The sequence below is a fragment of the Acinonyx jubatus genome, chromosome C2, assembly GCF_027475565.1.
Source record: "Acinonyx jubatus isolate Ajub_Pintada_27869175 chromosome C2, VMU_Ajub_asm_v1.0, whole genome shotgun sequence".
NCBI lineage: Eukaryota > Metazoa > Chordata > Mammalia > Carnivora > Felidae > Acinonyx > Acinonyx jubatus.
This window is the reverse complement of record NC_069384.1, coordinates 93,091,211-93,115,559: the sequence shown is the minus strand read 5'-3', so window position 1 is coordinate 93,115,559 and position 24,349 is coordinate 93,091,211. Positions and strand designations below refer to the sequence as shown.

The window sequence follows — 24,349 nt, the reverse complement described above, 5'->3', positions numbered from 1 at the left end:
CACTGAGACATCAGAGCTAAATAACACACAGTTAATATGCAATTCAACGACTCGCTGCTCGTTTTCTACAGAGTAGGCTTGAAATTGCATCTTTAATGTGCTCTGTGAACTTCCAAGTGTGAGATACAATCTGCAGCAGATGCTACCCTACAATGCTCTCTCACTACAGATCCCCATTCCTTTCAGAAGCAGCTCATAGGATCACTGGGAAATAGTCAATCAGAAAATAACTGCAAGTTCTTTACAGTCCTGAAATACTGTGATTTTAGAAGAAGTCCAGATTTTTAAAGACAAATTAATATGGTAAAGAAAAATGTTCTTTCAGGCTCCCAAAGCCTTTGAAAACAAATCTTGCAGGTACTTATTAACACATGTACTGTAGGGAACTAATAACTCAGATGAGTGAAGCTGAGATTCAGCCCAGTCTCCTTATTAACTGATCACCGTTACAATATTCACCACTCACTGCTCGGCCCAGTGAGCTCATTTGTCAACTTAATGGATTTCTGCGACTTATATCAATTTCATGAAAAAAAAATATTTTTCTCTTTTGTCAAATGTGCTTTATAGATAAAGCGGATACCCCTGCATCAATGAAATGCAAGAGTTAACAGAATAATTTAATTTTGTAAATTAGACATAAATTGACCCACAGAATTGAGAGACTGGCACGATGCAAGAAATCTTGGTGTATGCGGTTACGTTTAACTGTAAACAAGCCGATTTTAAGTTATCTCAGAAACAGATGCCATGGTAACTGTCTTAAAAAAAAAAAAGTATATGAGAAGGCAAAAGATAGAAGTCACCTGTAAAAGCACAGATCATCATCAATGTTTATGGCTATACGTGCTGTTCTAGGTGAGTACTGAGCTGTCTTGACTTTGCCCTGGAGTTACCTGTGGACCATTATGAAATACAAGTGCCTGGGCCCCACTCCAGGAAATTCTGACCCAGCAAGTCTGGATGGAGTCCAGCTCCCTAGATTTTTGTAAAAGTCAAATGGTGATTTTGACGTGTAGTAAATGGCGAGATCTATGGTATACCTTGCAGGATGTGGGGGGTACTGTGGTGTGCTGCCTAAATGCCCTCACCATGGGCTCAAAACAGCACTCCCTTATGGAGAGTGCTGGCTGCTGGCTACTCACTCACAGTGAAGTCCTTCTCCGGGATTTGCACTCCTTGGTCAAAGGGACCTGCCTCACCCAAGGTCATGTTCCTCGAGTGGGCCTGTACCTGATGACTGGTTCAATGGGAAGAGGGGACATAAAGGCCCAACCCACTTAGGTGGCAACCCTGAAGGGGGTCTCAAATCTATCTGGCAATGAACTGAAGTTACTTGGTATGGGAGAAGGCACTGGCTTGGCAGTCCAAAGACTTGAGCTTAAAGCCATGTTTGCCTATTGTTGTTAGTGGCTTAGTCCAGCCACATCACCTCTTGAATCTTAGTTTTTAACTCTACATATGCGGACGGCAACAACAATAACAACAACAATAACAACAACAAGACTATATGATCTACTTTGAAGAGTATTTGTGAAGAGTCAGTAACAGTATAAATATAAACCATAAATCACATAAAATACTGGTAGTTACTGTTATAAAATGTTCTTAGATCTAAAAACCCCCACATACTATGTTTAAAAAGAGGATATTAAAGTACCATGTTATGCTCAGAGTACAAAAATGTTTGAATTCCCAAATGGGTATGTACTTACCATTCTCTACTGCCTGTGTTTAATGAGTTGAAATAATAAAATGTAATGGTATTGTTTGTGTATTTTGCTGCTTCTACACAGAATTAAAATCAGCCGTGAAAAGAAGTAGCCTGGGAGCCAAGACAATTCAGTGGGGAAAGAGCAGTCTTTTCAACAAACGGCCTGGAACAAGTGAATATTCCTGTGCAAAAGAACAAAGTTGGACCCCTACCTCACATCATGTATGAAAAGTAACTCAAAATGAATCAAAGACCTAAGTGTAAGGGCTAAAATTACAAAATTCTCAGAAGAAAAGGGGTGTTAAGTCTTCATGGTCTTGGATTACGCAGTGATTTTGTAGCCCTGGCACCAAAGCAGAAGTGACAAAAGAAAAAACAGAGCAACTAGACTTTATCAAAATGAAAAACTTGTGTTTCAAAAGGTAGTATGAAAAAAAAAAGGTAGTATGAAGAAAGTAGAAAAGAAAACAGCCTGAATAGGAGAAAATACTTGCAAATCATAAATCTGATAGGACACTTGTATCTAGAATACATAAGAGAACTCTCACAACTCAACAATAAAAAGACAACCTAATTAAAAAATGGCCAAGAAATCTGAATATCTATTTATCCAGAGATAATACACGGAATGGCCAACTAACAAACAAAAATACTCAACATCATTCATTAGTCATTAGGTAAATTCAAACCAAACCCACAATGAGATATCATTTCACACCTATTAAGATGGTTATAATAAAAAACAGAGAGGATAGTAATTACTGGCAGTGATACAGAAATTGGAGCCCTCATACACTATGGAAATATAAAATGGTGTAGCTGTTTTTGAAAATATTCTGGCAGTTTCTCAAAATGTTCAGCATAGAATTTCCATATAACCCTGCAATTCTACCCCTAGAATAATAAAGATATATCTGCATAAAAACTAATACATGATGTTTATAGCAGCATTAATCACAATTGCCAAACAGTGGAAACATCCCAAATGGATAAATAGAATGTGGTATATCCAGAAAATGGAATATTACCTGGCAATAAATATAAATGAAATACTGGTAACATTCTATAACATAGATGAGTCTTGGAAACATTAAATTAAGTGAAAGAAGTCAGTCACAAAGACCATATACTGTATGATTCCATTTAATATGAAATGCCCAGACCAGGCAAATCTATGGGGAAAGAAAATAGTTTAGTGGTTGCAAGGGGATAAGATAAGGGGAATTAGGTAGCGACTGCTAATAAATAAAGGGTTTCTTTCTGGGGTGATGAAATGTTCTAAAACTAAGTATTCTAAAAGTATACTAAAAATCACTGAATTGTACACTTTAAGTGGGTGGATTGTGTGGTCATACCTTAAAAACACTGCTATTTTAAAAATAATTCCATGAGCTGAAGAAATAGGACAGAGGGTAGCCAGAATTTAAATATAACTCATGGAAAAATATGATGACTATTTTGCTTTGATTTTTAAGTGAACACAGTAACTGTGTGCCATTAAATAAGTCAAATCACAAGTCTAACGGCGTGGGAAAGAGACTGGCCAGGAAAAAATGACTGTGCCCTGGAAGAATTCAGATTCCTTCAAAAATGGACTCAAAATTCTCAGCCACTGAAATCAGACTGAAGGAACCAATAACCTACTGCTAGCTGACCCCAATTTATGCCTGCTAGGAAAAGACAGTGTTTTAAAATGGGCTTTCAAAAGTCATTTTAGTAGTAAATGCAAGAATCATTTGCAGTGACCACTTTTACCAAAATGCCAAAATGTTACCTGTGAGCTTTCAGGATCCTCTGAGCAATGGCATCACCTATCTTGTTGAACACAACTTTGTCATCAGCACAACTTATGAAAAACTGGTTCTACGAGAAATAGAGTGATCCTATAAGTCTTTCTTATCTTAGTAAATATATATATATGGACAGTGTGCTATATTACGAACACTACATTGGTATTACAAAAAATTTTTCACATAGCAGACATGTTCTTATTACTAAAATCATTTAGAAAAGTAAATGATGCCGAGAATAAGAGAAGCCTCTTCTCAACTCTGGGTCTCATGCACGTCTATGTAACACCACATCTAATACCTTAGTCAAATGGGAGGCTGCACTAGTATTTCATCATGTGAATTCTTTGTCACTAACATTTTGAGAAAGGGAGGAACATTCCAAATTTAATCAATAGGGATATTAGGTTTACAGATACATGTATTGTGCAAATGCTCACGATTTAAAATCCTATATTGGTAAGCATTCTGTTTCGTGCTAAGTTTACCTTTCTAGCAGGGTAGACGGCAGAACCCTGGTCTAATTTTCTCCGTCCATCCTCTATTATCTCCTAGTATCTTCTCTTGCCTTGTCTCATTTGTTTGCCTCTCTTATTATTTCCGAACATCTATTTTAAGTAGCTTCAAATCTCTTTCACAAGTACGTTTCATATATATAAATAAACCAATAAAACGGAAAAAGAAATATTTTTCCTTTTTGCTTAAGTAATCTATACTATTCATTTACCTATAAAATATTCTTTAAAATTTTTACTAAAAAACTAGGGCAAGACATTATCATCATATTGGTATAAAAGATTTAGTTGCTGCATAAAGGGGATGTTAGTAATTAGATACAAATATTATCGCTGCTACATATTTATATACACTGTTGTAATATATTTGTGATTTATAAGTCTAATCATCACAAAGTAATCTTTGCTAATCATCTTAAAGAGACATATAAGCAATGACTCAAACTATGGTTATCATCCCTTTGCAACATCATCACTTTTACTAGTTTACGTGTTTTTATACTTAAGTACAGAAGTCTGTAAACTGCCTCCATAAGACAAACTTACCAGAAGACATTGTGCGGGAATTCATTTGAGAATCCGTTTCCCCTTAAGGCATCAAATAAAAATTTCAGCGGCAACCAAACCATGTTTGTTTTTCTGAATTCATATTACAGAGAGGCTCAGCATTCCTCAGCTGTAAACATGGCCACATGCCATGGCCTGTTCTTCCTTTTTGGGGAGAGCAGGGTAAATGCCAACCACTTACCTCTGCTAGAGGTGTTAACCACAAGGTTTGTGTCCACAGCCATGTGTATCCACATGGCATTACTGACCTCATTTAAGACTGTGGTAGCATTAATAAGAAAGGCTGACTTAATGCTACTAAAAAGAGATAAAGCAAAAGGATTCTGGGTAATGGATGAGGCAGCCATTAATATCTTATATTGTTATGGTATAATTGTTGAAATTAATAATACTAATTGTATTAGTATTAATACAAAGCTCCAGACTTTGATATTCAGAGTCCTTTTTTTGTTGCATAGTCCCATCCAGAATACTGTATTGCATTTGGCCTGCTAATATTTGTAATCAACTTCTCTTTCTCCAGGACTATGAAATAAATAGAGGTCTAATTCTCTCCTACTCACCCTTAGTGAGTAGTCACTGCATGGAAGGCAGAGGCCCAGACTCAATGGGAAGGAATATAGGGTTAGGATGATTTTCTCCAGGAAACTCATCTCCCTCCACATATTACAAAAGAAAAAAAAAGTTCAATGGGAAAGACAAGACTAAAATAAAGACAAAAGATGTGCTCTGACTTACTTTTACATTATCGTGACTTTTTTTTTTTCCTCAGGATTTTCTACATGCTCTGAGCTAGCTTTATATCTACTTTGAAGTTGAGTTAAGGTTCCCAATCTAAACCCAGTGTCTCTAGATTTTCTCCTATTCTCTGAACACAAACTCTGGCATCTGACAAAAGTTTTAAATGGTTCATAGAGGATTGAAGAAAATGGTACATGCCTTCAATATTCTCACATCTTCCTTTTCTATGTTCCTTTCCTTATACTCTCCCTATTCCAATATCGCCAAACCAGAGGCATCCAGTGGTCTCCATTTTTGTAAATTACCCTTGTATGTGCTCTCCTGAAGCAGCACACGCCTTACACTTGGACCCTCCAACTCAAGACAAGTAAAAAATGTACTCATCCATGTTATGGTATTTCTGGCTAATAATATCATAGTGAGTTGATACATTTTAATAACAAGAACTTGGGGGACTCCTATTAGAGTCCTGAGTTAATGAAAACACAAAGTGCATGTCAGGTATGCCGGGGAGGTAAAAATTCAGGTTACCTGAATTCACATCTCAACATAGGCTGATTAATGTAGCAGATCCTGAGTTTGGGGACCCTGCAGTGTCTGTGAGCTATTTATGGGAAGGCAGGTTGTCCTACTAGTTTACATGAGCAGGACTTACCTCTATGTAGATATAGTGCTTGCTGTTCTCTATCACATGGATATAAGCAGTATGGATGGACTCTTCATGGTACTTTATACCAGCCGACCAATCAGCAGCAGAGCGGAGCAACTGTAAGGCAGCAATCAGAAATGAGTAAACAATTGAGATGACACCAGATATGTTAATACAATGAAATCAATCCTTTTTCTTCTACACAACCGAATGATTGTGTGTGAGTGGCGTGGGTGTCATGTGTGGGCCAAGTAGAGTAGATGGGTGGGAAACTGGTCCTTGGACATAATCCATAAGGAAGGAGCCCAGCTAGAAATCAAATCCTGAAAATATCCTCCTCCACCCAGAATTATTTTGTCAACACTGCAAACCACAAAGTGTAGTTTCTACCAAGAGTCTTTCAAAAGTAGCTCTTTTGGGGGCTATGAGTAGGGTGACCATTGGTATTCTTTTTCCATGATGGTTCCACAATTACTATTTATTAATAGTACCACCATTACTCTCCAAAGTGTCCTGGTTTGAGTCATGTGATATAGTCACCCTAGCTCTGACGTGATAATGTGCTGATTCCTTTTCCCCAAATAGTGCTCAGATTAATACCTTTTAAAATGCCAATAGATTCATTTAGACATATAATCTTGACTGGGCTTTAATCGGCTGTCTGATTCTTGGTGTGCTTCTTCATTGTTCATCTTTCTCAGTCCTACTGCCTCCCTCTATTCAGACACTCACTTGCTCCCACCTGGATTACATCAAGAGCTTCCAGCTCAGGTGCCTGAGTATGTGTTAAGTACGCTGATACCTAGTGGGATCAGCTAGTTCAAAGCTTAGCCCAACCACTTTGTAGCTTTGATCCTGGTCAAGTTCTCACCTCTGTGCCTCATATTCTGTTTTATTAAGTTGAATATCTATTTATAGGTTGGGAGAGGAAATGAATCTCTGAGAAGTGTGCAGGAGGCCTGTTACCTAGTAGGTGGTATTGCTATTATTAATTAGAACGTTAGAGGATGCATTTGAGCTCTGGCAGATCATGTCAGAGACGCTGGACAGTACACTGGGGCTGTGCACAGGAGGGTGGTCTGGAGGACATGCAAACCTGCAGCACTAAGAACCACTGTTGGTCACTTTTCCAGCATTCTAACTATGACTTCAGTACAATGTTAGGCATACAGTAGGTGCTCAATAAATATTATGTTAAGCATACAGTAGGTGCTCAGTAAATAGATACCTATTACTACTTCCTTGAGCAGTAGCATGACATTGCAGAAGAATCACTATTTGCTCCTCCTGATTTGAAATGAATATTGAAACTGTCTCTCATGAGGTCAACTGAAATTGAAAATAAAAGAATGGCTCCACATTATTAGGAATGTATAAAGCAATCTAGTACATAATTGGTTTTATGTCTGTTATATATAAAAGTTGGTAAAATTCTTGATCTAATCAATAGCTTTAAAAATTGCCTCTATAACACTAATTAAATTCAAACTAGTACTTACTAACATCATCGATTACTTTATCCTCAAAATGTTATTCCTTTATTTACTATGAGGTATTTATTACAAAATAGTTTTCCTCGAAACATTTACTTAATTTTATCAGATGAATATGTACAGCTGGAAAATTTAATTGTGAACAGCAATAGGCAAATATCTCAAAAGAAAACCCATAATGGGGACACCTGGGTGGCTCAGTCGGTGAAGCGTCCCACTCTTGATTTCAGCTCAGGTCATGATCTCATGGTTCGTGAGTTCAAGCCCTGCAAAGGCTCTGCACTGACAGTGGAACCTGCTTGGAATTCTCTCTCTCTCTCTCTCTCTGCCTGTCTCTCTGCCCCTGCCCACTTGCTTTCTCTCTTTCTCTCTTTAAAAAAAAAAAAAAACTCCTAAGGAAAATTTAAATAAATATGATCCACATGGGGAAAATACCTTGATTCATAATCTCTAAGGAACTGCATTATTGTCCATCAGTAGAAATAACACAGTGTTGAACAAATGGAAGTTTCCATTGTTAGTCCACTCAAATTTATGTTGAATCTTATTGCTAAGGGGCATAGCCCTGAAAATGCAGGCCACCTTGACAAGATTCTTACACTACACATAATGATTTGATTCTATATAACTCTGGGAACAATGTATGAAATTGAAGAGTATACTGGACAGATAGGAAATCTGGAGATCTGTGTAACACCTCTGCCCTTACTAGCTCTTTCCCCTTGAACAAGTCATTTTAATACCAGGGAGACTCGGTTTCCTCCACTGTACAACTGAGATATGAGATCTCTCTCTCTTTCTCTCTCTCTCTCCCCCTCCCTTCCTCCCACCCCCACACCCCACAGCTACTGGGTAAAAAAATAAATGTCATAACAAACACAAAAAGAAGTAGTTATGTGGCACATAGTATTTATTTGATGTATGGGATTTCTACCTCTAAAAACTTCCAGGCAAAATTTATATACCATCCTTGGTGGTAACTTCTCAGTCTTCCCCTCAAATCCTGAAACCTTATACTTTTCTTTCCTTTCTCACTCTCAAAATCTGCCCCGATTCAAAGATTTAACAAACCATTAACATAAGATATAAATTGGGAGTGCCAAATAGGGTTCAAGTCTAATTAAAGTGGCTTCCTGGACAATTATGCTGAAAAGAGTCTCCCTTGGAACCAGAGACACTGGGGAGGGAAGCTAAGGTTGATGGCCAATGGCTGCCATGAAGGCAATGTATGCAGGTCATGTATTTACCATCTTTCCTGTGAAAGTAATGGTAAATGTTTCCATTCATGGAAGCCTTTAAATGTTTAAAATAAACATATTTGTTTTTTGTAATGTTCATTTCTTTTTGAGAGGGGGTGCCAAGAGAGGAAGGGGGACAGAGGATCCAAGACAGGTCCACACTGACAGCAGAAAGCCCGACGCGGGGCTCGAACTCACAAATTATGAGATCATGACCTGAGCCAAAGTTCGATGCTCAACCGACTGAGCTACCCAGGCGCCCCGAAAATAAGTATGTTTGTAAGCCAAAAGAAGAATGTGAAGGACAGCATAAGCAAGGTGGAGGGGAGCTCCCTAATGCCTATTTAACCTCAGCATGTGGAGGCTGCCCCCCTATACAGGGGGGTTCCACATTACCAATTCGATTGTCGGAGTCCAGACCTGCATTGTTTTCTCACCCTGAAAACTCATCTAACTTTAACAAGTCATCATTTTGTATTAAACTTGAACATATCTTTCAAGTGATACAAAGAAAAAATAACTTGGGATTACTATTCATTTACTATTATCCTAATTAGTTGAAATCTATCACCACAAAAATACTAAAAACACAGATTTCCCTTTGGTCCTGCCTCTACCCCTGAACCAGGGACCCTGAGGTGATCTATAAATCAGCTTGACCGCTTGAAACGCTTGATGGTCTAGAAAGCTTATAAAGAGCCACGTAGGTCAAACACATTGTGACTGACCAATTTTTTAAATTTAAGATTTACTCTTTTTAAATTTAAGATTTACTCTCCCCTTTTTCTTAACTGATCTGACCAACTTGGCCTGCATTTTTGTTTTAAACCAATGTAACGGAGACAAGCCTCAAACCCTTGCTCACACATGCAGAAATGGGCCTCATCTTACTCCCCACCCCAAGTATATACTGAGAATCAAATCTAACCCTCACTTTTGAAACCTCAAGTTTGAATACACAATTTTAAAGTATATAAAAAGAGCATATTTCTAATTTTATGTTTTAGCCTCAAAACCGTAACTAGACCCAGTTATTTTCCATTGTACCATGTCCTATTTTTTTAGCTTTAAAGATAGCCTTCTCAGGTGAAATAGGTGAAGGGGATTAAGAGGTCAAACTTCTAATTATAAAATAAATAAGTCACATATGGTCAATGATACTGTAATAATGTTGTTCAGCAATACATGGTGACCATAGTTATCACGGTGAGTAGTGAGTAATGTACAGAATGGTGGAATCACTTTGTAAAGACAGACAAACAGACAGACAGACAGATAGATAACCTTCTCTTTATCCACAAGCCCTGATCCCCTTATATACAGTGGGCCTAAGCTGAATATACAGAAGTCTCTTCTTGAAGGAAAACTTTCAAAACTTCCTTAGTATTTGTCCCAAGTTGCTTTTCTCTTACTATTATGCTTTGCTTCCCTATAAATTCAGCACATATCTTAATTTCTTTTTATTTCCCTAAACTCCCAAGTCAATCATGGACCAGAGACTGCTAGGACCAGAGCACTTTTCATATGTCTCTCAAGCAGAGGTCACTGGTGGCCTGGGCCAGGAGACCAGGGAGGCACTCAGACTGTTGGCCCTCACTCTGCCAGTCCATACTGAGGGCACAGCAGGCCAGGAGCACCAAGAAATAGCAATTAGTTCAAGAATTTGCCTCATACTATCAGGCTCTTCCTTCCGGGATTGAAGGAGATAATCCTCAAAAAGCTCAATGCAGTGCTGGACAGGGAGTAAACATTCCCCTCTCACGGGGCTTCTCCAGCGAAGTAGCAAGTACAGAAATGCTACTGCATGAAGACCCAGTCCATAAATGGAAAACAGCTTCCATGTTAGGAAACTGCCTTAGAAGTAAGTTAAGTGGCTTTCTTTTTATCCTCACCTACCTACTTTATTTTTTCACAATACAAAACATCTTGTGGTCCTTTGAAATCTACATTGATTCCTACATTGACAGCCTTTGGAGAGTCATTTGGCCATTCTCCCCAAGTGCAGAAACACATTTTTCCAGTAATATAATTTGGATGTCATTCACACTTGCCTGTTTAGTTTCTTTTCTGTTTAATGTATTTTTTAACAAAGAGATCAAAGACCTAACTCCAATGGAATTATTTCCCTCAATTTGGCAGCACTTCCCAACAATGACTGTCTAAGGGATAGCTTTTCTGCATGAAGCTGCCCAATTTAATAAAAAAAGATTGTTCCCTATATTGATTCCATATTGATGCCAATTTGGCATCAGGCTTTTCTTTTACCTTAATAGACATGTCGAAAGTCTTCTGTCTAGGTCATTTACCTGAAGTGGCAGTGATAGCATTCAGGAATCTAGTTTGTTCTTTTTAGGGGGAAAACAAGTTCTTATATACAGTCTATGCATAAGCAGTTTCAGAACTGTCTTTCCTCCAATTCTCTGCCCCATGCCTTTGTCCTGCTTTGTCTTCTCTCAATGTTCTTGGCAGGCTTCTGAGAATGCCCAGCTCTGAGGGGAAACACCCAAGATTATTCTAAAAGTGCTGGTGGAAGTTGCAGAAGTCAGCATGAATTCCTTTCTTCCTTCCCTTCCCTCCCCTCGCCTCCCCTCGCCTCCCCTCGCCTCCCCTCGCCTCCCCTCGCCTCTCCTCTCTTTTTTTTCAGTAGCAGAAATCTGTGTTGGTGGGGGCAGGCCTGGCTCCAGTCTCCCGGGCAGGCTGTGGCAAGCCTTCTGTAACGGCTATGTGTCAGGGCTGGTGTGGAATCACTAAGGATGGTTGGACCCAATGGTTGTGTGTCAAAAAAATTAATCGGGTTCCTTTTTTCCAATAAAAAACACAAATTGCCCCTATTATTTATCTACTTTATTATGTCAAATGCTTCTCTCCCCTTCAATAAATATATGGTATAAAGACTTTGTATACAGAAGTAGCCTAGTGACCCATCCAGAAGAATGTCAACTTCTTTGTTCCAAAGTCTTGAAAACACTAGGGAAAGCTTGAAGACTGAAGGTAGTATCGATATAATCCACAATAAGTGCACTTCCTCTAAGTAGTTTGCATGGGTTTGCCTATTTAGCCATCATGACAACCCTATGAAGCAGATACTATTATTGTCTCTGTTTTATCGATGAAGAAAATGCAAACAGAGATGTGAAGTATTTTCCCAAGGTTGCACAGCTAGCATGTAGCAAATCTAGGCTTTGCACACAGTCTGACTCTAGATTCTACCTCTTCCCCTTGCTCCAGCCCCTTGCTCCCTTTGAGTTAATTAACCTTGTGGTCTCTAAATTATATTATGAACAATAAACTATGTTAGAAATCATATTAAAGTTTGTTAAAAAGAATAGCCCTATGGCTCAGTCAGTTAAGCATCTAACTTCGGCTCAGGTCATGCTCTCTCAACTCACGAGTTTGAGCCCCACATCGGGCTCTGTGCTGACAGCTCAGGGCCGGGAGCGTGCTTCAGATTCCCTATCTCCCTCTCTCTCTGCCCCTCCCCTGCTCATGCACAGTCTCTTCTCTCCCTCTCTCTCAGAAACAAACATTAAATAAAAAGTTTAAAAAGAATAGCCCTAAGAAAGAACTTTATTAAACAGTGTTAAATTTCTCAACCAAGAGTATGTAAGAGTTATATGGCTACTGCCACACAATAGCTGAGAGAGTGGAGGGTCTAGAAATAGGACAGTAAACCCTTTAAAAATCAAGTTGCTGGGGTGCCTGGGTGGTTCAGTCAGTTAAGCGTCTGACTTTGGCTCAGGTCATGATCTCACAGTTCATGGGTTCGAGCCCCACGTCGGGCTCTGTGTGGACAGCTCAGAACCTGGAGCCTGCTTTGGATTCTGTGTCTCCCTCTCTCTCTACCCCTCCCCTGCTCCTGCTCTGTGTCCCTCTCTCTCTTTCTATCAAAAATAAATAAACATTAAAATTTTTTTTTTCAATTAAAAAAAAAAAATCAAGTTGCCTACTTCACAACCAGGTCCTATCTCCTGGCTCCCTCCTAGGTTCTCTGGAAAACCAGGGATTCAGCCAGATTATTGCCTTTGGCCTCTAAGCTCCATACACTCATGACTTGAAAACAATAATGTCTAGACAAGATGAATAACGTTTAGAGACAGTAAATGTGAAGTGAAACAACACCGTGGTCAGAACTTTACGGGAAAGGAGAAACGGAGCAGGGTCACTTCTTTTCTTTTTTTTGGTTTCTGGTCATCTCAGACTTTCCTGACTTCAAAAAGTTGCACTGTCTGGCTGTGTCCACTGTTTTCACAATTGAACTTATTTTGGCAGGTCTGAAAAACAACTCCTGGCAGCCAGCAGAGACCCAGGTTTTGTGAGTTCTAACACTTGAAATTGTGGGGGGAGTCCTCTTTAAGAAAAGGAACATGAATTTATAAATGCAAACTTTGTAGATGCTAGAATGAAAGTCACAGCCTCCTTCCTGGTCTCCTTGCTTCCGCTCTCTTTCTAATCTAGGTTCTTCCCATGTAAAAACTTTAGGTCCCAAAGTGTGTTTGTTCAGAGATGGAAATAGACATGCGACAAAATGAGAGAGATCCTCTGTCAATTTAGCTTGGGAAGTTTCTCACAGCACATTCATTCCTAGTGATTCCATGCTGCATATTAGCATAACAAAGGCACTAAGAAATCCTGGGTTTGAAAAATCTGCAAAAACTTATCTGTCCGTGGAATCTTTTTTTGTGGAAGAGCTATTAGCATTTCACGAGTAAAACTGGGTTTGTAAGATTCTGATCTAAGTTAATTTTCATAAAGCATTCCTGTATCGTGCTTCTCCCTGGATGAAAAATAAGTTCCAAAGTTCATTTATGCCTCCAGGATCAGGTCCAAATTAACCAGGTCAGTAGTCCAGGGCATCCCTAATCTGGCCTTATGCCACCTCAACTTCATCTACTCCCTCTTCAAGAGCAAATGGCCTGCGGCAGTCAGTTCCCCCATGGATGAGCAGGCAGGCTTATCCCTTATCCCTTACAGAACCCACACGGTTCTCTCACTCTTACTGCCGAACTCTCAGGCTGGCATCTAGTCCTAGGCCACACCTAGCATTGTTAACTGAATATTTCCACGTGGCAGCTTTCTCTCCCTCAGCTAACTATGTTTCCAGAGGCAGAGAACTTTTGTCTTCCTCAGCACTCAAGTATGCATTGACGACTTCACTGTGCAAACAGATGGCACTTAATAAACATATGTTGCCTGAATAAATGCATTAATGAGTAAGTCTTGGTGGACTTCCTTTCAAATCAATTGGCTTTACAGGTTTCTGAGTCCAGGCCAACCAGAGCAGATTGAGGATGAACATACAAGCGTGTCAGGAGATATCACAGATCCAGCCCCACCTCTAACACCATATCCAGTGATGCAGAGAAGTGACTTAAGGGAGACATTTTATAGACTAGACCATGCAGAGTAACTATGTACCTTGCTGGGGGGACCAGATGAGAATATGTAAAACAGGGCTTTAACGAGGGATAGTAGAAGATGTAGGTACATGCAACATTGGATAAAACTTCCTTTGCTCATCACAAAAATGTATAATTCCCAGAAATTCCTTTTTAACAGATACATAATTAGCATCTGCTGACTTTGATAAGTTGATCACTGAGTCAATTTTAATGCCGTCTCAAATCTTAAATTATCTTATTTTCTTAACATGAAGGCTCCTATTTTATCTTATAGCATGGGTAATTCTTCCCTCCAAGTAGAATAAAATTAAACAGGTTCATAAAATATTCATTAACTTACATATGAATGCATATATATATATATATATATATATATATATATATATATATATATATCTGTGCCTCTAAGCTTAAATTAGTTGTCTCCTATAGCCTGGGATAACTAAATATTCTCTCAAGTGGCTTATCTTTTTGATGGTTCTATTATTTGATCTATGGCCTGAAAGTCTTTTTACTTCTTAAATACAAATACCTCTACTTGTATATAGTACAAAGTAACTAATTTAGGCATTTCATTCATATATATAATCATATTCACTAGAGTCCATGGCCAGATTCTATAAATCCACATTAGCGATGCCAGGAGCAGACTGTTGGATCTTTACTTAAACAATACTTTTGATGCTGATAGTGATGACCTTGAACAAAAAGCAATTCCAAAGGTGGCCCATCCGAGCTCTGCCCCTGATGATCTCATTTACTTGAGCTGGGGTAACAATGGACCATAACAGCATTTCAAGCTCCGACTCTACTGGCGACCAACTAGCTGGTGACCCTAGACAAGTCCCCTAGCCCCACTGGGTCCTAATTTTCCAATTTGTAGTTTGAGATGGCTAGATGGGATATGGTAAAATTATGCGACTCCAGTAAGCAAATTCCATGTTCTATTAAAAACGCCTCTAAAAGGCTTTTGGTTAATGAGGGAACTAAAATTAGACTGACCTATAATTAGCTTCTTAGATATGAAGTATCAGGCACATTCCTGGTGCTTAACTGGTATCAGTCCCAGGTTTACTGCATGTCAGGTTGCTAGAGTCACTTCAGGAGGAATTACAGGACAAGCCTTTCCTTGACTGGCTTTTTCTATGGCTATTTATTTCCTCATTTTCCAATTATGAACACATTTATTAGAATCCTTGTGACATAAAGATTTCTTCATTTACATGTAAACTTAAAACATTTTTGAGGGAACCAAAACTAGGCCCTTTATAGCAAATGTTATAAATGGAGGACAAAGAAACTTTTAAACATATTTTGTAAAAGTAGGTGAGTTATTCCAGATTGATTAACCCTTTTAAGGCATTTTGCAACCCACCAGTGATAATATCAAACATATTAAAAAAAAGAAGCAGCAAAAAGACAGAAATATAAATTCTTTTGAGCATTTGATGTTTTTACAGTTTATGTATGAAAGATTATATAGATTAAGAATGCACATGCTTTTGGGGCACCTGGGTGGCTCAGTCAGTTAAGCATCTGACTTCAGCTCGGGTCATGATCTCACGGTTCACGGGTTCAAGCCCCGCATCGGGCTCTGTGCGGACAGCTCAGAGCCTGGAGCCTGCCTCAGATTCTGTGTCTCCTTCTCTCTCTGCCCCTCCCCCGCTCATGCTCTCTCTTCCTCTCAAAATTAAATAAACATTAAAAAAATAATCAAAAAAAAGAATGAATATGCTTTCTGTGAGACACTCTCACAAGGGACATGCTTCCTAATGATTGTTTTATATCAGCTGAGAAAATTATCAATCACCTACCATGTGTAAGACTCTATGACAGCTATAGTGGGAGGAAAAGAGGCATAAAGGACATGAGTGTGTCACTAAAGAAACTGATAATACAGATGAAATAAGATGGACATGTAAAGATAATGATGAACACCCTACAGTATAGAATAAAAGACGAGTGACAGATGTAACACGTGCTGAGGAAGGGAAAATGTGCATTGATCATATTTATAAAAGAGCTCTAGGGGCGCCTGGGTGGCGCAGTCGGTTAAGCGTCCGACTTCATCCAGGTCACGATCTCGCAGTCCATGAGTTCGAGCCCCGCGTCAGGCTCTGGCCTGATGGCTCAGAGCCTGGAGCCTGTTTCCGATTCTGTGTCTCCCTCTCTCTCTGCCCCTCGCCTGTTCATGCTCTCTCTCTCTCTGTCCCAAAAATAAATAAACGTTGAAAAAAGAATTTAAAAAAAAAAAGAGCTCTAAAAAGAGGATAAATGGAATAGATTTTTAAACAGGAAATATAATACTAAGTTTTACAAGACCTATTCAGATATGTTTTGGAGTGGCACTCACTGAAAACTATGAAGCCAATGTACTAGGCACTTGATCTAATAAGAGTAAGTCTACCCAGGAGCATTTGGTGTAAAAGAAAAGCCAGACTTACCTGTACATTGGCATGGACAGACCCAGGCACTTGATATTTCAGCTCATGGGCTGTTGTTTGAGATTTTGGAAGCAGAAAAGGATACGAAAGGGACCGATACTTTGATTTCATTATCTAAAATGAAGAAAAACAGATTAAAAAAAAAAAACAAAAAGATCCAGATGAGAAAATAGCTCCATTCCTCCCTACTTTTGTGATTATAAAAGAAATTAAGATTCATTTGAAAAAGACAAATGTTAACAGTGAACGTTTCTAGTTGAAGAGGCAAAATAGATGATTTATTTTTATGCTCGTTCCATTTTCCAGTGGCAGAGAACTCCTTTTTCCCTTCCTCCTTTACCTTTTGGAGTAAGGCATCTACTGTTTTATTTTTTTTTATTTATTTTTTTTTCAACGTTTATTTATTTTTGGGACAGAGAGAGGCAGAGCATGAACGGGGGAGGGGCAGAGAGAGAGGGAGACACAGAATCGGAAATAGGCTCCAGGCTCCGAGCCATCAGCGCAGAGCCCGACACGGGGCTCGAACTCACGGACCGCGAGATCGTGAGCTGGCTGAAGCCGGACGCTTAACCGACTGCGCCACCCAGGCGCCCCTACTGTTTTATATTTTTAAAGAAAGCCTAAGTGTCATCTAGAGTTATAGAGGTATATAATTCCAAAAATTGTATTTTTTTTGTAAACTGATTTCTTACTATGTTGTGGTTTTTGTAAACTGATTTCTTACTGTCCTGTCACAGCAATGTATAACTGTATATTATATTTTAATAATTTCACAAGAAAATTATATAGAAGACCCATATGTCATAAATTCCTATTAATGTGCACTTCAGTTATTTCCCATTTTATCAGAATTATTAGAAGCAATGTCCAAATAAATTACCTTGTTGAATTACTTTTTAACGTAAGTACCCAAAAAAGATTTTCTGAGATAAAGGTTGTATACTTTTTTTTTAATTTTTTTTTTTTTAGCGTTTATTTATTTTTGAGACAGAGAGAGACAGAGTATGAACAGGGGAGGGGCAGAGAGAGAGGGAGACACAGAATCTGAAATGGGCTGTCAGCACAGAGCCCGACGCGGGGCTCGAACTCACAGACCGTGAGATCATGACCTGAGCCGAAGTCGGACGCTTAACCGACTGAGCCACCCAGGCGCCCTAAGGTTGTATACTTTTTAAAAAGTTTTTTGGGGCTTACCAATTTATCCTGCCAGGAATGGAGTATACAAGCAACAGAAATCCCCAAACCAATCACAGATACTAGCAGGTTAAAAGTAATGTCCCTTCATTTATTCATTCATGCTCCCTTAATTTTGGTTAAAAATATTTCCATTATTTCTAAGAGGTTATCAAGTTTATGTAAACGAAAGCTCACGTTAATGAAAAATAAGGGGAGACTCTAAGCTGTTGATAAAATAATTTTGTCCCAAATTATCAAGGACGCTAATGCCTTGTCATAATTCATAGTAAACAAAATGGAAGCTTAATGACACCAGGATGGTAGGCACTTGAGTTCTTCCTCTATGTAATGAAGGCGTACTAAAGACGTCACAGTCTGGACAAAAGGAAAATGGCTCTATCTTCTCACGCTGCTTCCCTTTGCTCAGAATCTCCTTCCAGAAGCCTGGACCAGTATGAACCCAGTACAACGCCAGGACGAGAAGGACTTGAAAGCTCGAGCTCTTTCCTCCAAACAAGGCCCTTGCCCCCTACAACAAGCCTTCTAGGTGACCATCAGTCCAAACCAGATGCTTAATCAACACTGAGCATCCAAAATGTTAAAAAGATCACAATAGGCCCTGAAAGTAGCATCTATCTCTCCGTGCTTCGAATTGCCTGTGGTGTGAAAGTTTAGGGACATTTTCTTTTTCTTTTGCCCACAGACCCCGGCGCTCTGGCAACCGGGCACTGAAGAGCAGACGGGCCACCACAGCCCCTTCTTGCCAACCCTCTGGGCTCCTCCTCTTCCAGGCTATTTCTCTTCACGTGGACTGAATCATGATAAAACCATCCACCTACCTTCGTGAAGTTCCAGCGCTGGATGAAGTGACGTGCTACGTCACGAGCTGCCTTCCCGTGAACTGCAGAGGCAATGTCATGCCATGGCATCCGGGGAGTGGAGTGCCTGTCAATGAAATCTGCCCAGGTGCCCCGGGCAAGGATCATCCTAACTTCTGTGCCACAGACATAGCCATCTGATTCCAGCACTCACCCCAACCATGATATGTAAAAGGAAACATGGTAATGTTCACTATGCGTATATTACTTGGCTTGGGTAGAACAATACCTCTATAGCCAAGAAAAACATAGCTATCTATTACATTGAGGAGCATGGTCCCCCAAGTTCCTCCCCCAACAGGTTTCCATTTCACTTAGTACAACATAATCACTAGTCAAGGCAAGATGTGAATTGGTGTAAATTATCTAAGGCTGTGTAGTTAATATTACATTTTTCTTCTAAATCCTGTTGAAATAACCTCAGGCTGTATATACAGTTCTGTCTCTTCTCTTAGACACATAAGCACAGTGATAATCTGAAAATGGGTCATTTTAATGCTGGAAGATGAAGATGATAAGCAGAAAAGGAGATCAAAGGAAGTCACCTCTTGCAGAATTACAGATTATTACCCCCCAAATATGCCTTGATGGAACCTGGAGGTTTCAAACAGTAAGCTGTGTTTCATGCTCTTTTCTTATTATACTTACAAGGAAATGTCCTTGTGTATATGACTGGATCATAGTCCCCAAAGTTTTACCAAATATTCAAAACAAAACAAAGCAGAATAAAGGACATTATATCCTGTACATGCATACTTGCTGAGATGCTGACAAGTAAAAGACAAAACACAAGCAGCCACCCATGACCATGGTACTCACCAGCAAAAGGTTTATCAAGTTGAACCCAGTCTTTGAAGACAAAATTGCAGTAGTCTTTTCCATGCCAGAACCTGGTTTCCCCATGGAGCTCTCCCATGCCTGTCTGTAAACTGCGGAGGGAGCTGGTGTCTGTGAAGGCAGCAGAGACTGTGTTCAGGTGGGCCCCAGGGAGGGAGGCTCACGTCTCATTTATTGAATGGCTAGAGACTTCCAAACTGTTATCTTTAAGCCTTGGAACTAGGGTAGCATGTGTTCATTCTATCTGAGGCTGTGGGCTGGTGAGGTTTCATAATCCATACGAGTTTACCATTAGTGAGTAGTGCGGGCTATAACCAGGTTCATTACTTGACAATGAAATTCAACGTTCTTCTCCCCATCTACTAGGTGACTGAAGAACAGATCACAAAGTTAACCATGAATAAAGAACTTGCTGAGAGGGACTATGAGAGAGCAATAAAGCCAGGTCAGGCAGAGAAACATGAATGGGAGACGCCATGAAGAAGTCATACCCTTGGCTCTCTTCAACCAACAGGGCGCATGCCCAATACATAATTTTGTCTTTTGCATCTCAGAATCAAGAACCTCAAATCAGCACACAGCCCCTGTTCCTGCCCTGGGATTGTCAAGCTGACTGACACCGAGCTTCATCTTTTTGGTCAGAAATTCTTTACATGTCAAAGGAAGAATTTGGCCTAGATGGCATCTAAGATCTTTGGCTCTAACATTCCATACTCCCAACATCATAAATGACATCCATAATAAATATCACAAGAACACACAGAGCTTATGATCACATAAGGCGCAAAAGCAGCAACCCACCGCAGCATTTCACAAAGAGCTTTGTCGGGACCATTTACTTAATTCTGACTTAAATAGTTTGTACATTTATGGGATATGGTGGCCACATAAACAACTAAGCAGGAAGACAAGCAGAGCTACAAATCACAAAGCAGCGCTTGGCACAAAAGAGGCACTTAACAAACACGCTGGGTACAAAACTATTCATTGAATGAATACATGGTAGCACGTACCAGTGAGAGGAGCAGACCAGCCCCCTACCACCACATGTCCCAGAATGGTCTTTCTAAAACGCATACCATTGGCTTAAAAGCATTCTAAGATCACCTGCTGCCTGCCCACGGGGAGTCAGGTCCTAAAAGCTGAGTGTGCACAGAAGGTTCTTCCCAAACTGATGCCAATCTCCCTTTCTGGCCCTTGTTCTTCCCCAACCCAGGCCCCGTGCACACCACCTTTCTCCCAGTGTTTCGACAGGCGTGGTTTGTTATGCCTTGGTACAGTTGGCACATTATTCCTTCCCGTCCGGAATGCCCTTCCCTCCCTCTCATCCTCAACTCCACATCTTTCTAGAGCTACAATAGCTGTCACCTGCCCTACAGGTACCTCCCAGATCCCAGAAGGGTGAGGCTACCACTAGCACTGCCGTAGAACCATCAGTAGCTGCACACCCTGGTGCCTCGGACTCTGTGACACAATTGTGCACGGATGCTCCCCACGAGTCTGGAAGCTCTTCGGGGTGGAGAGTGTGCCTTCACTGCGTGGTGTAGCTCCTGGCATTCAGTAGGCAATCAATACGTACTTGCAGAACAAAGGTTTTTAAACAATCACCACACACACACACACACACACACTGCTAATATTCTAACTTAAACTGAATAATTAACCTTCAATGGTTATTGACATAATCTATAAAAGAAAAATGTCTTAAAAGTGCTAAATATTAACAAAACTAAATAATGTTAAAAATAGCATTCTATTGACTTCTCCCAGTGATTTATTTTCCTGCTCTGTTGAGACTGAAAGGCTAAAGTACTGGCAATCTGTTTGCTCACCTGTAAAATCTTTAGAATAAGCATGGCATTTTATATTTTTTTTTAAAAAAGAGAGATAGAAAGGAAACAGGAACAAAGAATGAGGTAAATCATGGGTCAAATTCCAAAAGAAAAAAAAATATATATATATGGTAATATATACATAAGCTAAAGCTTAACATTTATATGCATACATGTGTTTAAAAATTAACTTTCACCTAACAATCAGTTATGATAAGAAAAACAAAACAAAGCAAATTCTCATCTCAGAAAATTGTGTTGGTACTGATTGGATTCAACCTGCTCATAATTCAAATTTGTTTTTGGTTTCAGTCATGGCCTAAATTATTCCAAATAAGTCAGTCTTCCCCAGAACAAATTAAATATTAAGGCAATACAGCCAAGGACTCATAGTTAGTGTGACTGCTGCCCAGAAGTGCATGAGCACCTACGAGCAGGAAGAGAGGCTTTTTACATCAGCCATGCTGATCTGAGGGGTCCTCCTCAGTCTGCATTTGGCTTCCAGCTGATTTCATAATTGCACCAGCCTTGTCTTTGGCATAAGTTTTATGCCAGTTTTCTGCAATCCTCATCCCTCGGTGGCCCAGACACAGGCTGTAAAGTTCATAGAAAGGGTGTCTTCCTGCCCTTTACCCATGTCTTCTGGCTTTGCTTCGTCCTCTCTTCTTTTTATGGTCTCTTGACTGCCAAGGCTGCATCCCCTACACCATTACTGCAACCCCCGCTTCTTGACCCTCTTTCCTAGTCCCTCCTCCTTCACAAAGTTCTCCCTAATTTTCTTCTAAATGTGCTCTTCGAGCTCTGGCTTCTCCTTTGGCTCTCAGATCCACAGCCCCTTCCAAAGCCTCCCTCAACCTTCTCCACCCAGTTGTCCCACCAGGCCTTAAAACCATGTGCTTAACACTAGAATCATTATTATTCCCACAAAATTGAGTCTTCCTTGAGATTTCTGGTTTCTGTTCATAGTTACTCAAGCTCAAACCTCAGGATCAACTTTGGCTCCTTTCTTTTCCTTGCTCTCTTCTCCACCTACCTCCCAGTTGCCCCTTCCCAAATCCTATTGAAATTCTGCAGATTCTTCCTTTGGAAAAAGTTTCTCCCATTCACTTCATTCCTGGGACAAGCTAGTCAGATTCTCTGTGTCTGTAGTGTAACTTAGTAAAACACCACCCTTAACTTTCCACCCACTCCCCACCACCTGTCTTCTCCAAATCCCACCTCCATTCCTCACCCACCAGGGATTCTCCAACATTTGATAGATGAAGTTCAAGGTCACAGCCTGACCTTCAAAACCTTCCATTACAGGTACAGATCAATCCCACCAATCCAATCGATACACAAAATTTACTAACTCTTATCCATAATTCCAAAACCCAAAAGCTCTGAAAATTCAAATGTTTTCTCATAGCTCATTTGCTAGCAAAATCTGACCTGAACTGACAACAAGTTATAATCTTTATTTAACCCACCTGGTGTTGCACAAATATAAATGATCTGTTTAGGTGTTTCCCAGACCCTGCAAGCAGTATAACATAATATAGAGTATAGGTATTGCATTACCTTTCTAAAATCTGCAACCTTCTAATTTCTGAAGCACATCTGACCCCTAGAATTTGGAATAAGAAATTATAGACCTCTATGCATCTACCTCATTCCACACCTACATCTGACATGATGAAATAAACACTTTTGGCACTTCCCACATATGTGTCCTAAGATATAACATCTACCAGGGCACCTGGGTGGCTCAATCAGTTAAGCTTCTGACCTCAGCTCAAGTCACAATCTCAAGGTTCTTGAGATGGAGCCCCACACTGAGCTCTTTGTTCTCAGCACAGAGCCCTCTTTGGATCCTCCTGTTAGTGCATTATCTAATTAACCCATAGTGATCTTGCACATGGCTCCACGCTAATTTCTGTCCACAGCCAGTAAGGTTCACTAGGAGCCCAGGTCATCGCGGTCTTTTGAGTTCAAGTAAAACTGATTTGAACTAAGAAGCTAACCCAGTTTGTAGCCTCAGGAAAGGAAGTTATTAACTCAAGCAAATATTCAGTTTCAGATTTCTTATGAAATCTGTGCTTAAATCAGGTTTCAAGTCCTATGAGACACTATGTTTAAATCATTACATAATTTAAATGTAGAGCTGTGCTCTTTAAACTCCTTTCATTAATAGCAGAACCTTGCTTTTTTTTTTCCAACACAAATTCACATGGAGCTTTTATATATATATATATATATATATATATATATGTATATATATGTATATATATGTATATATATATACATATATATACATATATATGTATATATGTGTGTGTATATGTGTGTATATGTGTATGTGTGTGTATATGTTTCTGTGTGTATATATATGTATATATATGTATATATGTGTATATGTGTATATATGTGTATATGTGTATATATGTGTATATGTGTATATGTGTATATATGTGTGTGTATGTGTGTGTATGTGTGTATATGTGTGTATATGTGTATGTGTGTGTGTATATGTGTATATATGTGTGTGTATGTGTGTATATGTGTATATATGTGTGTGTATATGTGTGTATATGTGTATATATGTGTGTGTATATGTGTGTATATGTGTGTGTGTGTATATATATATTTCTGAAACATATATAAACACAGAAACATATATACACACACTCACAGAATTTTTCTGGTTGAAGCAAGTACCAATAGAGACGGGAGTATCCAGGGCCCACCTGCTTGGCATACCCCCTCAGAGCCCCTGAGAAACACCAGGGTCCACAAGTGAGTGACTCATATCCAGCCATGGTAGCTGGGCTCTAGCTAAGTCTTCTAAGTAGTGCCCTAGAATCGTGGCCTCGGAATCCAGCCAAAACCTCATGATGTAGTAATCTGCATTTTTGCTAAATCACAAATCTGAATTATGAGCTCTGGAAGGCTGATAAACTGGAACAGCACTGTGCAGGTTACTTTTGATCTCTAACCCTGAGTTTCCTCATCTGTAAAAGGGAGTCAATCTGTAACACTATTACGGCCGAGCACCACCAGTGCTTAGGGTAGTAACAGGAAGTCTGAACACAATAAG

The 24,349-nt window shown here is 39.6% G+C and overlaps 1 protein-coding gene across 7 annotated transcripts in view; it reads right to left on the bottom strand.

Moving 5' to 3' along the window:
- The window catches only part of PLD1 (phospholipase D1), a 204,939-nt gene that overhangs the window by 51,720 nt on the left and 128,870 nt on the right, over positions 1-24,349 (bottom strand). For all 7 annotated transcript variants that reach the window (XM_027061438.2, XM_027061439.2, XM_053221207.1 and 4 more), the window contains 5 exons: positions 19,424-19,552; positions 18,566-18,684; positions 16,551-16,664; positions 5,983-6,093; positions 3,489-3,577 (listed from right to left, as the gene is read on the bottom strand). In XM_027061438.2, coding sequence (XP_026917239.1) covers positions 3,489-3,577; positions 5,983-6,093; positions 16,551-16,664; positions 18,566-18,684; positions 19,424-19,552 — 562 coding nt within the window. The remainder of the gene's footprint in view (positions 1-3,488; positions 3,578-5,982; positions 6,094-16,550; positions 16,665-18,565; positions 18,685-19,423; positions 19,553-24,349) is intronic.